At 42.2% G+C, this 16948-nt stretch overlaps 1 protein-coding gene across 3 annotated transcripts in view; it reads right to left on the reverse strand.

Annotated features, from left to right (window-relative positions):
• The window catches only part of ARL15 (ARF like GTPase 15), a 401299-nt gene that overhangs the window by 262307 nt on the left and 122044 nt on the right, over positions 1–16948 (reverse strand). Inside the window, exon 1 of one of the 3 annotated variants that reach the window (XM_077752509.1) lies at positions 12453–12529. The exons of 1 other annotated variant lie outside the window; for it this stretch is intronic. In XM_077752509.1, the coding sequence (XP_077608635.1) occupies positions 12453–12494 (42 nt within the window). In that variant the 5' untranslated portion in view covers positions 12495–12529. Of the gene's footprint in view, positions 1–12393; positions 12530–16948 lie in introns of those variants that run through there. One more of the 3 variants, XM_077752510.1, reaches the window with a different exon arrangement.

A 16948-nucleotide genomic window follows, 5' to 3' on the forward strand; every position in this document is an offset into this window, starting at 1 on the left:
GGTGCATGTGCAACCAAGGTCATGGTCTCTTGTCTAGACTGCTTCAGTTCACAGGTCTTTTCACATAGGGTCTGTTATGACATGTTCCTTTTCAAAAGGACCCAGTGTATCTCTGATTATGTCGGGACACAGGATGTTTCCCCTTTGCATGCACATCCACAAGCTCCCACCAAAGTCGTGTGTGAGGAAACGCTGTGCCAAGGTCTTGAGAGAGGGCAAAGACTGGAATCACCAGTAATATCTGCGTCACAGACTTTGGGCAAATCATATAATTATATAATCTTTAGCTGAAAGGCAGATTAACTAAAAAGCATTAGCAAAAACCTTAGCAATATTTGCTTAAAGGAGACTGATCACATGTACTGTGAATGGGGGTGAGGTTGGGGGAGGGGGGGAGAGGTAGGAAGCCAAAGATTAAACTGCAAAGATAAAATAATGTATTTCAGATGCGTGGCCTAGCACAAGGCAGCAAGATGATCTTAAGATGTCCCCATTTCTGTTGGGGACCATGTCAGACATTTTGGTAGGTCTGGCGGAACACTGTGCAGAATAGGTACTTAGCGAATGACTGTTCCAGATTGGCACCATAAAGTGCTAATTAAGCACTCAACTATGGATCTCATTTCCCTCTACATCTCCCCCCTCATGATTCCAGCTACCCTCCAACTCACTCACTAGGTTCCTCGAGCTTTCTGAGCCCCTTCACACTCAGATTCCGGGTCCCTTGGAAGGAAATGCTCTTTCCACTCTTCTCTACTTGGCAAATTCCCAGTCATGGTACTGGCTCAGATGGCACTCCTCTGGAAAGTCTTCTCCAGTGACCCCAGAGAGCTAAGTCCTTCTTTCCCTTCTTGGTCCACGACACACACTTCTAGCACTGAAGTATCAGGACACATGTATATTTTTTTCCTAACTGTTAAGAATTAAGTAGATAAGGGGCACCTGGGTGGCTCAGTCGGTTGAGCGTCTGACTTCAGCTCGGGTCACGATCTCACGGTTTGTGGGTTTGAGCCCCGTGTTGGGCTCTGTGCTGACTGCCAGCTCAGAGCCTGGAGCCTGCTTCAGATTCTGTGTCTCCCTGTCTCTCTGATCCTCTCCTGTTCATGCTGTCTCTCTCTCAGAAAAATAAAAACATTAAAAAAAATAATAAAAAAAAGAATTAAGTAGATGATAGAATTATACACACCGACCCCAAGACCTATTCATCCTTGATTCAAAAAAGGTTAATTTTACAGCTACCAAGGGTGGCCAGGCCCAAAAGCAGAGAGGGAGAGCTGTCCTACAACATCTCAATTCTGGACAGAGTCTTAGTCAAAATCCTCCCCCTCTGGCACCGGCCCTTGCATTGCCAGTATTTCCTACCATTCCGTGTCCCTAAATCCCTAGCCTTTGGGAACATGGCATTTGTTTCAATTGATGCTCTGTTTTTCATCATGAATACATGATCTTATTCTGAGCATGATTTCAATGTGACTGAAGCTCTGTATAGTTGCTGGAAAATTTTCTTCAGTCTGCTCGGGGACTTCCCCCAGGGCCATGCAGTCACTGCCTGAACCCCACACTATCTCTCCTCCTTATTTAAATACGGGTCTCGCCAAACAAAAACCAGAGTTCCTATAGCAAATAACGAAGTCTTTGGTGGAGTCCCAGGGTGGGGCCTGGCACTGCACTCCATACATACTTGTTAGGTGAACACAACACTAATTAGTTGGTACCTAAAAGCAAGAGATAATTCACCCGTAACGAGAAGTGGGTTTATTTCTTAGTTTGCTTTTAAAACCAAAAGGAGACACCTGTACATTCTGACCCTCACTCTCTTGCAATGAAAGAAGTTTTAAACGGAAGTCCATGTCTAGAAGTGTTTTCTAACACTAAGCATGTCCAATTAATAAAATATTTAGTGTTTAAATATCTAAAATTTTAAGATTTAAAATATTTTCCAAGTCCATAATAGTCAAATGTGGGTCTGTCTTTGGAAAATTCAACTGAAACCTGTCATAACATGTATAGGAGCTACCTAAGCTTCCGAAAAAGACACGAGGAAGGATGGGTGTCCCCAAATCTTAAAAGGAAAACCAAAGGCCACTAATAGCACCAGAAAGAAGGGGCATATGTGTGTTAATTCACCTACTCCTTGAACGACCTTGGGGACGGTTCCCTTGGGGAAACTGAGGCCCAAAGATATTAAGTTGGCTAAGTGGAGCCAGGATTGGCCATCTGAGAGTGTGCCACGTGCAGGGAGAAGACATTACACGCAGCCCTTATGGAGGGCAACACAGAGATGTGAACTTGTGACCGAGCTAGTAAGCAACCGAGCGGGAGCCCCCACGAGGGCTGCGCGGCTGCAGAGTGCCCACTCATGTCCTCTCTCTCAGCCTGGGTCTTGCCAAGTATGGAGTCAGGGATCAGAGCCCCAGAAGCAGGGTGCTTCTGGTTTCAAGGAGATAAGCACTTTGAAGAAGTTTGCCTTGTTGAGAAAACAGACCCCCGGCCAGAACAAGGGGACAATGCACGCCCCTTGACACTGCTTCTTTTCCTTGCACTGTCAAGTTTATGGCTCAAGTGCCTGCATCTTCCTCCCGGTGGAGCTGGAGGACCTGCTTCCTGCACAGCTGACTTAGGCAGGAGGGCAGGAGGAGAGGGGACCGGCTGGGAGGAAGGCGAAGGGACCCTGAAGAGTTGCTGGCTTCTCACTCCTGCTGTCCGCCTCTTTCACTTAACCATTTTTTGTCCTCCGGCAAGGACAAAGCTTGTCTATTAAGAGAAGCCCACACTGGCTGCAGAGATTTCTGATTCTAAGCACGGTAGCAAAGGGGGAAGAAAATCTCTAATGAACAGTCCCCAATTTTAAACATATATTTAAAACATATGTATATGTCAACTATACCTCAATAAAGTAAATACATAAGCAAATACTAAAATTAAAAAAAAATCAACTGTACTGGGGCAGAGTATGGAGAAAAACACAAATAACCTGGAATGTGCAGAAATACATGGGAAGGAGATCATCTGTAACATGCAATCTCTTGGCTAATCCTTTCCTTCTACTTGCAAGAAAAATGAGCTTCAAATATGCTGCAATGTCTTGGAATAACTAGTCGTTCTTGCAAACCAATGACAAGAATCTAAATTCAAATGGCACCTATAGCAATAGAAGCAAGCAGCAGGAAGGTAGAGCAGGCTGTGAAGAGGCCCTTGATCACCAGGCAGATCCCAGCAGACGATTCTTTTGCATCACAGGAGCAATCCGCTTTCCCTGTGGCCCTCTAAGACCCTAGAGGGAAAAACAACAAATTGTTTTTACAGAAGATGGGTCAAACCTTTCGGCCATGTGGGCTGCTCTGAGCTCACTGATGAAGGCTTTGGCCCAGGACTGTCCCAGGGCTGAGGCTTCTGGCCAATACATCACACTGCCTCGGGACACTAAGTCTGTCTTTGCCTTCCCCTTTGTATTTCTCAATCCGCATTCCTTTTTGGGGTGAAATACTCCATTATTTCTGCTTTGTTCTGGGCTGTCTCCTGTCTCTGTCCCTATTAACTCGTGGCAACAAAAGAAACAAACAGAAGCAGGGGATTTCATGCTTAGCAGCTACAGACACTGGCCTCGCGGCTTTGCAGAGGAGCAGACATCGGAGATCCTGAATGGAAGAGAACTGCTGCTGTGCTGAGACAGGCCAGGGGGCCACGTGGCTCCCCGCCTGTACATCAGTCATCCTAGATCAGCGGGACTCAAGTCCTGCTAAGAACGTCTCAAGATGAACCAGAAGTAGGCTTTTCAAAGTTAGGGCATGTGTCTGATAATTAGATTCAAAGAGACTACAATTCAAGATTCTCCTATATTTCTAGCTCTCTAAAATTTCAGGACCTCTCATATTGAAAATAGATCAAGAAGATTTTTTTTTTAACTAAAACTCAAAAAGGCAGCTAAGTAGAAGATTCTGCTCTTATTTTCACTATGTAATTCTTCTCTTATAATGGCTAGATGGAATATGTCATTTTTAAGTATCAATTTTTTTAAATAACATAATTTACAATAAAACCAGCAGTAAATTGCCCGGGAACGACTGTGTATAAGGAGATCCAACCTTTATATGCAATATTCACAAATATACCCTAATCAGGGCTTTCCCTGGGTCAGTTTCAGACCATGTATTTTCTTTTCTTAAGAATAAAGAAAACAGCATCTGGTTGGCTTAGTCAGTGAAGTGTCCCACTTGGGTTCAGGTCATGATGTCATGGTTCATGAGTTGGAGCCCTGCATTGGGCTCTCTGTTGTCAGCATGGAGCCTGCTTTGGATTCTCTGACACCCCTCCCCCTCTCTGACCCTCCCCCACTTGTTTTCTCCCTCTCCCTCTCCGAAAAACATTTTTTAAAAGAGCGAAGACACAAAATTCAGCAGAAAATTAAGGAGAGTAATACATTTTGTATCAAACTTCATTTTTGGTCACTATCTGAATAGAATATTTCTAGATGTGAAGTGGGGCATAAAAATATATAAATATAATGTTCCTTACCAAGGGTATTTTTCTATCCTCTGTACACTTAGGAAGAGTTGGGAAATAAAGACATTTAAAAAGAGCTAGGCTCCGTAGGTAGACCTTCAAGTGGGTTTAAGTAGCCTCTAAAAGTCCCCAGAAAAGATCTCAACAAAGCAAATTGTCTCTGCTCTTGGTGCTTTTAGAACTGGAGCTGGGGAGCCTTAGAGCAGATGAGAGCACAGCAAATCAAACTCAAGTTGGTTTTCCAGTAGCCCCTGAGAGGAGAATGCTTATTTCCCGTATTTTGGGCAACAACAGAGCATTCCTTCACTTAACAATCTTTAGGTTCCAGGAAGATGGACCTCAGGCCTACATATCCCATCAGTCACTAATCCCTGCTCATCTGTCCCACTCAGTCTCTGCCATCTCCCTGCCACTCCCTGGCCCTAAAGCCTTTGTTCAAAACATCACCACTATCTCCTAGATAACACAGCCTGTTCCCCCAACCTCAGGTTTACCAGACTCCAATTCAATCTCCAAAATGTTAACAAAGATCTTTCTTAAATACATCAAGTCATTCCCATGATTTCAAATCTTTGCAAGACCACCTAGAGCTGTCAGGATAAAATCCAAGTTCCTTATCTAAGCAGATAGGGTCTTTATGATCTGGACTTGGCCTTCATTTGTGATCTCCAGTGACTGTTACAGGGATTACAAGAGTTCATAGTTGTAATGTTTACAAAGTACCTACACCAGGGTTCGACACACAAAACTTAAAATTGTATTTTAACTTTATAATATATAGAGGTTATTTTCTGACCATATACACGATCTCCATGCCAGTCCTACAGATCTACGTGCACAGGTCCTGTTCCAGTCTCTTTCGTGCTCCGAGTCCGAGGAGTTGACCCTCTGCCTACACATCATTCTCCACTATCTCCCTCTAGCTGGATCCTAGTCACCCTTCAGAATTCAGCTCAATAATAATTTCTTCAGAAAGACCTCTGTGTCCTCAGTCTGATTCAAAGGACCTTCCTTAACCATCTTAGGGTTTTTTCTATTCTACTGTCATAACACTTATCATTCTGTTAAGCTGATTTCCAGTCCATCTTCCCCCACTAGGACTTAGAGCCCCTGGGTGTAGGTACCACTTCTAATTCCACTTAGGGACTTGAGTGTCTGTGACAGCATCCACCATGTGGTAAGAGGAGCTCCCCAGTGATTACGTACATGGCTTTATTAAGTGCATAGTCAGACAAGCCTAAAACTGAACCCCACTGGGATGTGGAGAAGTTACTTCACTGATACTTGTTTCCTAATCTAGAGAGTGAGATTCTTGCGAGTAGTCAATGAGATACTATATATCAAATGGTCAGAATAGTGCTCAGTCAATAGGTATTGCCATCATGACTGACTGGATTTTTCACTTCACTTTTTCCTAAAAAGAACTGATTTTTCTGACCAATCAGGATTCTTCTCAGAGTAGATAAAGATAATTCAGAGTTTGGATTTATTTTAGTACCCATTTGGTCAAAGTTCTGATATGATATACCAAATACCAATGGTGACTACAGACAAGTATACAGTCCTTTGCTTTGCTATAGTAACAGCTATTAAAAGGGATCATGTATAATGCATAGTGGGACCATCACTAGATTTTTTTTTTCCACCTGAGAGGAGAAAACACCTCTTAAACAGCTTTTAAACATTACTGGTATATCTTAAGAGCTAAGCCAATTCTCTAAATGTCAATTTCCTACATCTATGTGGACCTAGACAAAAGCATAATAGGCAGAAAAGAGTCTGTAAACCCTGTGTATCCTCAAATCACGTTGCTGTTAACTGCTTACAGACACGAATGTTTACTATGGTCTAGCACCGAAGAACCAATACAGTGAACGAGATGTGATCTCGCCTCGCACATCACCACACGTGTCAGACAGATTCTGACTGCAGAGTCTGAGTTGGTGGGGAGAAGGGGGGGGGCACAGCTGGGGAGCTCAGATCTACAGCTGAGCTGACGGCAGGGGTAGTTCAAGCCATCTTCTCACCTTAGAAGCTGGCGCTAATCTGAGAGAGTTATTTAAAGGTGTGTTTTATTAAAGAGGCACTTTCCAACTACTGTCAAACCTCACAAATGCTCAACACAAGTTAAGGCAGCTCTACTTGAGGTCATTGGAGAGATCACCAGATTTTCTACAGCACCCACAAATTACGGATCAAAATTGAAATACCAACAAAAGTAATCTTCTATTCCCTCAGAATAATAGAAGCAGCATGTGGACTTAATTTATATTAGAAACATTTTTATTTATTATTTGCTTTTATTCCCTGGAATATAGGTATAAATGCCTTAAATTATGTCCCCATATATATTATATAGACAATGCAGGTCCCACTTAAACAGGATGGTGAAGATCTCAGAAGGATTCATGGGCCACACATATTTATCTGGGGTCTTTTTTTTTTTTAATGTTTTATTTATTTCTGAGAGAGAGAGAGAGAGAGAGAGAGCATGAGCAGGGGAGGGTCAGAGACAGAGAGGGAGACACAGAATCTGAAACAGGCTCCAGGCTCTGATCTGGCTGTCAGCACAGAGCCCGACACGGGGCTCGAACCCATGAACCATGAGATCATGACCTGAGCTGAAGTCAGACGCCTAACCAACTGAGCCACCCAGGCGCCACATCTGGAGTCTTACTAAACGAAGTCTGATCAACCACTTTTTTTGGCCAAGGAAGGCACCAACTCCCATCAAAGGAGTTCTCAAGCTACCCGGAAAATATGACAATTCAACATTCTAAGTGTTTTTTGAAAGGAGTGTCCTTTTTCTTTTGTACCAGACAGGATTCTGGTTGTAAATAGGATACTGATAATTCACAGACTGGACAAGAAGCTGAAGAACAGGAAGAACCAAGGCAGCCCATGGTGACCTACATAGTAGCAGCTACTGGTTTAGGAGTGGCCCTTGCACCAGCTGCCTGGCATCCTGCATCCACTGCTGTATGGGAAGGACTTCTGACTGCCCCAGCCAGGTGCTCCTGGAGCATCAGGCTGGAGCATCCCACCAAATGAACCCCGGCTTCAGGCTGGGGTCTTGGCTGCCAGAGAGCGGAGAACAAAAATAGCTGTCCCCTATCTTCAGCAATGAAAGGAGGGAGCCTTGACGCCAAGCTCCTGTGGGATTACACACACATAGAGCATTCATTTGTAGGGCAGCCAAAACCAGTACCAGCCACACATTTTGTCCTTTGGCCCAACAGACAGCAGACTATCTATTAGTACAATTTAAAGACATAAAATACAACAGCATTTGTTGATCTTCCAATTCCACGGCTTTACTCTGAAAGACTATGCCAGAACCTTAGGAATGGCCAAGAAGAGTGAGTCCGGTGGACTCAAGGCAGAAAGCAGGATGGGAGCTAGTGGAAAATCTGGCTTGGATTTTCCTGAGCAAACACGTTTGCTTTCTCAATGGCCCACTTATGTACTCGGCTCTCTTCTACATGCATTCTCTGTTTTCCTTCCATAGTTGCACCAATCGACGATTACGTGTTGGAAGATGGGGTTGGCTGTGTATGTGTAGGAGGCTAATGCCTGGCACCTCTTATGTCCATACTTGCATATTCTTGCTTTCTTTTCAGCTTTGATATCTTGATGGAAAATGGAATAGGGCAGACTTGGAGATGTGCAGGTACCTAGCTTCTGTTAATTAAAAACAACAACAACACCAACACCACCACCACAATCAGGTAGTCATCTGTGCCACTGCTGGTCACTAGAAACATAGACACAAATTCCTTAGGGATGTGTGACTGGGAGTTTAATTTTTTTTTAAACAGACCATTCTGGTTTTCAACATATTTGTCTAATATAGAATCCTTCCAGCCTCTCTTTTCTGATTTGCAAATCACAGCATAATTGTGAAGCAACTGTTACAACAAAAAACTACTCATCTGGAACATGCACAGGAAAAAAAAAAAGAACAATTGTATTTATGGTTTGCAAAAAAATTTTTAAAAATTAAAACCCATGGTCTTTGGCTCACAAATTCAGCTTTCCCAAAAAAGAATAAAATCTGAATGCCTGCAGTAAGCTAGCATGTTAAAAAATAACTAACAGTATGGGGAAGGAGGTTGGAAAGAAAACAGATAAAGGCCTGTGGTGTGTGGTTTTTTTGTTGTTTTTTGTAAAGGACATTTTGTCTCATTTGGTGAATCTGTGGAAATGATTTATGGCATTCTGCACAAGGAATTCTGACTCCACCTGAATGGACTCTACATCCCCATGGCTCTCCACAAGCAAGAAAGGGTATACTCACGGCTCTGAATCTAGTGTTAGAATCGATTTTATAATTACAATAATAGTGGATACACAAAGGTCCTCCTGGGAACTGCGCACGGACAAATTAGACAGTGTTGGCAGAGATAAAATATTCATCACCAAAAGAGTACATAAAATGTATCTGAGAGGATCACGGCTCATCTGGGAATCACAAGAGGAATAAGATCTCACCAGAAAAATCCAAGTATTCTCTGCTATGTAAAAATCTGAGACAAAGAATTTCAGTCTTCACTAATTCTGGATTAAAGTTAAGACCTTCCTGTCACATCATCTGGTGGCACTTGGGTATGGTCCAGAATGAAAAAAGTCCTGAGAGTCTCTTAAGTAGCCAGACTTCCAAATCACAGCTCTCTTCAATCCTATTTTCCATAATTTCCATAACCATTCCCTGTAATTGTACATTTCTATTCACCCTCAAAAAAGTACAGAAGATACGGTATCTTAAACCATGACATTTTTGAAATGCTACATTACACAGTGTTAAATCACATATTTCTTATATGCTTTTAGGTTTTTATTATAAGACATACCTAGTCCTTCTCTGAAAGAAATGAGAAGTGAATGGATGAATAAAAAGAGATCCAACAAAATCTGATCAAATGGGAACAAAGGATACTCTAAATCCCAGTCAATTCAGGTTAAGGTGGGATTTCAAACTTTCACAGACCCGAGGCTGGAAAGGCAAGAGGAGTTAAAAGGGGAGATCAGAGAGCACTAAATAATCTGTATATCTTTGGCTTAATACAGGACATGGCTTCGGGTGCTACCTTTAATACTGAATTTCTACTGAATATCAGCTTGAGAAGTTTCTATGCTTTCATTAAAAGGGTCAACATTTATGTCACTTCAACACAGAGATTTCACAAAGACTGAAGATTCAGAAAAGCAAGCACACAATACTAAAATGTCAGCTGCTAATAATCACACCTTAAATCTCTTCATTCAGTTTTAGCACAATTTCTAACAACTTAACACTCCAATTATCTGGTCATAAAAATCATATTAATTCACAAGAGTTTTGGGTTAGCCTTCCAAGACCTCTCTCTGGCTGACTAGTAGAGTGTTTGAGGAGACCGTGGTCCTGAAGGTGTGATGGGGGCACCATTACTCAAGGGAGAAAAAAAAAAAAAAAAAAGGTCAAAAGACCCAGAAAGAGGGTCATAAACCATGAAGACAAGTGGAATTTAAAGATATCTTTAATATGAAATGGACACCAAATGTAGAAAATAGGTGAGGGGAAAAATAACTAAGGTCTGTCCCAGAAATAATGCACCATAGGCTCTACTAGCCTTTGTGCTGGGTCTTCTGGGGGTGCATCCCTGGCCTGCCTCCGCTCTTCTCCAACCTGCTCCATAGGCCCGGAGGCTCACCTCTACGGACTGCACAGATGGGGACCCGAGCTTTAGCTACGGTCAGATTGCACAGAGTGGAAGCACCAGTAAGAGATGGGACAAAGAACGAAACTGGGTTCCCCCACACCCTCTGCTCCTTCCTTGCAGGGCCGGTGAGAGCCCGCTGCATCCTGAGAGTGAGATCCACAGTCCTTATCAGGCTGACCCCTCCACCCAGCCCTGCCTCTGGGCTCCCAGAAGGGTTCCCTCACTTTGCCCTTTTGGGACTAGGGGTGGTTTCCTCACACAGTGTCCACATCTTTTTATAGTCCCATTAGTTAACTCTCTTCAAGTTACCCACTTTGAACAAACCTCCCCCCCACTCCCCGCCAGGACCCTGATGGAGACTTCTTAGTAACTAAAATGAAGAGGAATCCAGAATGACACCTAGATTTTTGGCTTCAATGGCTAAGGAATTAAGGTTTGGGGTATCGGGTGGGTGAGAAATTAAAGAGTTTGGTGAGTTTTAGTCTTTTTTAATTTATTTTTAAATTTATTCTGAGAAGCACACACACAGGGAAGGGGCAGAGAGAGAATTCCAAGTAAATCTGAGCTGTCAGCAGCACAGAGCCCAAGGTGGTGCTTGATCCCATGAACCATGAGATCATGACCTGAGCCAAAATCAAGAGTCAGACACTTAACTGACTGACCCACCCAGGTGCCCCAAGAGTTTGGTTTTAGTTATCTTTGATACGCATATCAGTCTGTAGTTCTGAAGAGAGATCAGTATTGATATAATAAATACCAGTATCACTGGACAGTTTTTAAGCCATGGATGATGTCACCTGGGGAGTCTATACATACTGAGGGGAAGAGGAGTTTTCTTGGTATTCTTGTAAGAAATGACTCCTTTTGCAAACTAATGTTCAAATTATTAAAGCCAAAATGTAAAAACTTCACTGTTCCTATGCTTCTTACAAACCCCATCATTGTACTTCTAAACTTAGCCTATTATAGCAATCACTTTTATTGGGGACTTTAACATTTGGTCCCATTAACAAACTTAATTCATTAAATTCCCTTTAAATTTTAAACCTGTATTTACAATTTTAATACAGTCAATTTTCTTTTTAAAGCACTCTGATTGCTTAACACAAATGTTTCCAAGCACTAAATTTTTATAATGCCAATAAGTTAAACATAAAACTCGGTAGATCTTAGGTCCTCAAACATTTCAGTTCTGATTACAAAAACATTTATACTAAAATCATAAGTCTAAATCAATTATTCAATTTTATAGTTTTAATTGGAATCACAATTAAATTGTCATTATAGGAAAAATATTTTAATTGCAAAAATTAAAGGGGCGCCTGGGTGGCTCAGTTGGTTAAATGACTGACTCTTGATCTCCGCTCAGGTCACGGTCTCATGATTCATGAGTTCAAGTCAGGCATCGGGCTCCACACTGATGATGTAGAGCCTGTCTGGGATTCTCTCTCCTCCCTCTCTCTGCTCCTCCCATGCTCATGTGCTCTATCTCTCAAAATAAATAAACTTTAAAAAATTAAAATGTTATTTCAAACCTACCACGAAATGATTGATAATTAGAGTTTGATTTACTTTGTCTATACATAATTATAATTTCAACCAAAGACTTCTGACATGATTTGGATTCTTCCCTGAAATATCTATCAGTCATGTATAGAATTCTTTTTCAAGTCCCTGTATTAGAAATGTCAGGCCTTAAAAATGGTTTTGTTAAGGGGCATGCAAGATGCCAGATATCAGAGTCAAGCTGATATTACTTAATTGTTCCCTGACATTTGGATCAGCAATATCCCTCCCAGGTTGTTCCTAAGTTATTTCATTAATTTGTTAGATTTGCATTTCTTTGCATTTTAATGGCTTCCTATCTAGTTCTAAGGACACATTAAGGCCAATATTGTGGATGAACTATATTGCTCTTCCCTCTTCTCAAAAACCCGTATTCCCACCAGATTCTATTCCCTTCAGCCTACTCAGGGTAGTGCTCCGGCTATCCCCTCCTCTTTCCCCTAGATCAAAATTCCCTACTCCTGGGTAATTCCCACCCATATAAAGCATGCTGCTATTTCTCAAACCAGGAAAAGGAGGATTAGAGGAAAAGAGTGGGGGAAGAAGGTGGAAGAAGGCAGGAAGGATTCTCTCTAGGAAGCACTTTCTCTATTTTCCTGATTTCTGTTAGAGATCAACAACTTACAAGCATCCTCTCTGTTTCCTCTCTCCTTTTCCTGAAACCCACTCTTATCAGGGTTTTACCATATGCTCTCTTCTTCTCAAGGTCACCAATGATGTCCACATTACTAGATCCCATGGTCAAATCTCAGCCATGCTCTTACAGGTCATTTTCAGTTAACAATTCTCAATGCTTCCTCCTTACAGCTTCCTCACTTAACTCCTCCTCTTCTGGGTTTTCTGAGAAAGGTGTTCCTTTCTAGTTGCTTAATCTCACCAATCTCTTACCACTGGAATATCTGAGGCTGACCTAAAACTTCTTTTCTATGTTCACGTTTTTGTTGATCTCATCTAGTCACATTCTTTCCATGTCCCTAGAAGCTTTTAAAGTTTTTTGTTGTTGTTGTTTGTTCCTGTTTTTTTTGAGAGGGAGGAGAGAGAGCATGCATGCACAAGCAGGGGAGGAGCAGAGAGAGGGGGTGGAGAGAGAATCCCAAGCAGACTCCCAGCTGTCAGCGTGGAGCCTGAGGTGGGGCTGGATCTTAAACTGTGACATCATGACCTGAGCCAATATCAAGAGTCTGACGCTTGACCGACTGTGGCACCCAAGTGCCCGGAAAAGCTTTTAACTTTAAATTTATACCTGCAGCATGGACTCTAAGCTCATATGCAAATGTGTATTCCTCCTATCTCCATCTTGGATATCTAACCGGCATCTCAAACTGAACATACCCAGAATATGGGTCCCCAACCTTTTCCTCCTCCCTTTGCACCAACTCTTCATTCATGCTTAGGTAAAAAACCCTGGGATGATCTTGGTATTTCCTTTTCTCTCAAACCACACTCTTATCCATCAGGAAATCCTGCCAGTAATAGCTTCAAAAGAGATCCAGAATCTAACTATGGCTTATGTTTTACCCTTACCCCTCTGGCATAAGACACAATCATCGTTTGCCTGCATTATTCTCCCCTCCCCTATGGCTTCACTTTGCACTGTTATGCACTATGAACTGTACTCTGGAAGCAGGCGATCCTCCTTCTAAAGAGTATCCTAAGCAGGTCAGTAGCAGCCTAACGCTACATTTACAATGCTTATGTCATTCACCTGGCTTCATCTCATTACATAGGTATCTTATCTCACAGCATCAAAAGGTTAGTGCAGTCTAGTAAGATTGTGAGAGACAACATTCACAGAACTTTACCTACAGTATGTTGTTACAATTGTTCTATTATTAATCTTTTACTACACTTAATGTATACATTAACCTTTATCCCAGGTATCTACATACAGGAGAAAACCTATATATAGGGTTCAGTACTATCCGAGGTATTCAGCATCCACTGGGGGTCTTGGATTGTATCCCCAACAGCTAAGGAGGACAGGGAGAGTATGTAGTCTCACAATTGGCTTCCTCTTTCTGCTGTAGCCTCCCCAGAATCTATTTATAACACAGCAGCCGAAGCGATCCTGTTAAAATGTAGCATAGCTCTTTTTCACTCAAAGTCCTCTAAGGCCATGGATCCAACTCAAGATAAAAATCATAGCCCTTATGATAGACTGTAAGGTCCTATAAAATCGGCCATCACCTCCATACCTCTCATCCCCGTCCTCTCCTACAATTTCATCCCTCAGCTACTCAGGCAAACTGGTCTCCTGGCAGTTCCTGGACCACACAAGATACAATCCTACCTTAGGGCCCTTGCACTTGCCATTGCCTCTCCCTGGAAAGCTCTTCCCCAAGATACACACACGATTCAGTCACTTCTTTGTCTCGCTTGGGTTTCTGCTCACACATCATTTTTCAATGAGATCTGCTCTAGTTACTCTTTGTTAAAAAGTATATTCTTCCCTCCTTACAACATTCCTTGTCCCCTTCCTGTTATGTTTTTCCACACTTATCTTCTTACATATTCACTAATTTGCTTTGTTTGTCGGTCTTGCCTCACTAGAATGGAAGTCCTATGATGGCAGGAGCTTTTGCAGGTTTTTAACTGATGTATCCCTAGCAACTAGAACATGGCCAGGCTCATTGTTAAACTGATTTGTTGAATGGTTTCCGGAGATCCTCTACAAGCATATTTGGATTTTTTCCTAACTTATTAAATTGAGGTCAATGGAGCCTATATTCTATCCATTATTTTTCTTGAACAGAAGAAACACATCCTCTTAAATCATATCCTATTGGTTTTGGCATATCTTACACCTTTGTCTGACTTGCCGAGTTTTGTCTTCCTCTAGAATTACAACACTCACGCCATGCCAATGACAAAGAGGCGGAAGGCCTAGGCAGACTCCTCGAGCTGTCAAACCTTTAACAAGTTGGGCACAAGAGGAGAAACCAAGGGGACTGATGGGGGGGGGGGGGCATCTAGAAAACAGTGATATCAAAGTCAAGAAGGATTAAGTGCTTCAAGAAGGAAGAGACGGTGACCAACTGAGATAAATGCTTCTAAGTAGTTAACTTAAGATCAGAACACGCAGATACCCATTATATTTGGGAACAGGTGGGATGTTGGCAATCTTGATAATCTCAATGGAATAATAGAGATGGAAATGTGGGGTCTATCTTCATGTCCAAATACTCCTTCTCCCTTTAGGTGTTTACCTGGGCTAGTCCCTCTATTCTCATTCCTTCAACTATATTGATGACTTCCAAATTCTATGTACTGGCTTCCATCTTTCTGAGAACCAAGCTAGTGTTTTTTAAGCTTCCTGTTAGACATCTTTACCTAGATATCTCTTAGGTACTCAAAAACTCAAATTCATCATGAATCCTTTCATCCATCTGTGTGTCATTCCTATCTGTCCTACTTTAGTAAATGGCACCATCCAACCCATCATCCAAAGCTAGCAACCTCTTAAACATCCTCACTCCTTTCTCTTTCACACTGCCCACAATTCATGAAGCCCCCCCCCCATTTGCACTGATTCTACCTCTTCATATTTATTCAATATACATACTCTGTCCCTATTGTTTTTCAATAGAGCCTTCATTCTATTTTTTATTTTTATTTTAAAATTTTTTAATGTTTATTTTTGAGAGAGAGAGAAAGAGAGAGGGAGATAGCATAGTGAGCAGGGGAGGGGCAGAGAGAGAGGGAGACAGAATATGAAGCAGGCTCCAGGCTCTGAGCTGTCAGCACAGAGCCCGGTGTGGAGCTCAAACTCACGAACCCCAAGATCATGACCTGAGTGAAAGTCAGACGCTTAACTGAGCCACCCAGGTGCCCATCATTCTATTTTCTAAAGCTTATTTGTTTTCAGAGAGCCAGCAAGCACACACACATGAGCGAGGAAGGGGCAGGGAGAGAGAATCCCAAGCAGGCTCTGTGCTGTTAGCGTGGGGTCCAAGGTATGTCTAGCACAACACAAGTTTTTAATCAACTATTTGTAGATTCACTGAAAGAGCTCATATGGCTCTATTATAAGTCATTCAGATTTATGGCTATACAATCAGTTTTTTAACCTTAATAACCAAGATTGAATAAAACATTAATAGCTTGCAGCTGAGATATCATTGATGCTAATACCACAAATAATTCTCCAAACAGACACCACCACCCGGATTTGAGTGTTCTACAGGGGATTTTGGTCGTGAATACTGTAGAATCCCAATGACAGTCACTCATCGGACTTATTCCCACTGTTACTTTCCATAGGTCCTCCTTGTCCACTTAACCCTCTACAATATATTCCGCCTAACTTACTTTCCATAGTCTACAAATTACAACTCTAATGAAGAGCCTGAGCTTTGCTAAAGCAGACAAAGTACATAGCTCATTATTAGCTTCTCTTTGTCAGAGACGTGGACCCAATGAGATGTTCGCCTTGAACAAGAAGTGACAAGTCATGACGGGGAGAATGTAGGCAAGGACAGGAGATGAAGCAAGCCTAAGACACAGGGCTCCTCATCTCTCCTGGAAGGTGCTGAAATCCAGCAACATAGTCTTGACCTTGATAACCTCCAGAGGGCCTCACCACGAGAGGACAGAAAAGACCTCAGAACTATTTTGGCCCCAAAGCATTTTTTGAAGCAAGTTAGAAACGTTATGAAATTCACAGTTGTCATACTTGACTTGCATCCAGAAACACAACTCAAATGAAGCATGTAGTCTAAATGGTTGATGGTTTTCAGCTGGATGTACTTTCCAGCCACCTAAAATGAAAAATCTTTCTCTAGTTTTACTCTAATAAAAAGCTTTGACCTGGTGGGGGGGAGAGAGGAAGCACTATCTACCTTTACGTTAAAGCAAGGAGAGGGGCTGGATAATAGAAGACAGCATGACTTTACATAGTTTTGTACTTTTAAACACTGTTATTTATAGGTTAAACACTGTCTAGAAGGCTGAGGCCTGGAAAGAATCTATTTCAGCATACCTGATACATCCTATACAAAAAATGAATCATCCGTTATCTAACTTCTACCATAGAAGAGCTCTACTTTCAGCTGTATGAACTTCCTGAGACCTCCAGTCATGCTATTTGATTCCCAAAGGGCTGGCCTAGAGTGGGGTGTCCCACAGGGGAGGGTGTCCCCACCTCTACCAGTGGTTGGAAATGATATACAGGCCTCCTGAGA

The sequence above is a fragment of the Crocuta crocuta genome, unplaced genomic scaffold (assembly GCF_008692635.1).
Source record: "Crocuta crocuta isolate KB4526 unplaced genomic scaffold, BGI_CrCroc_1.0 scaffold181, whole genome shotgun sequence".
Classification (NCBI taxonomy): Eukaryota; Metazoa; Chordata; class Mammalia; order Carnivora; family Hyaenidae; genus Crocuta; species Crocuta crocuta.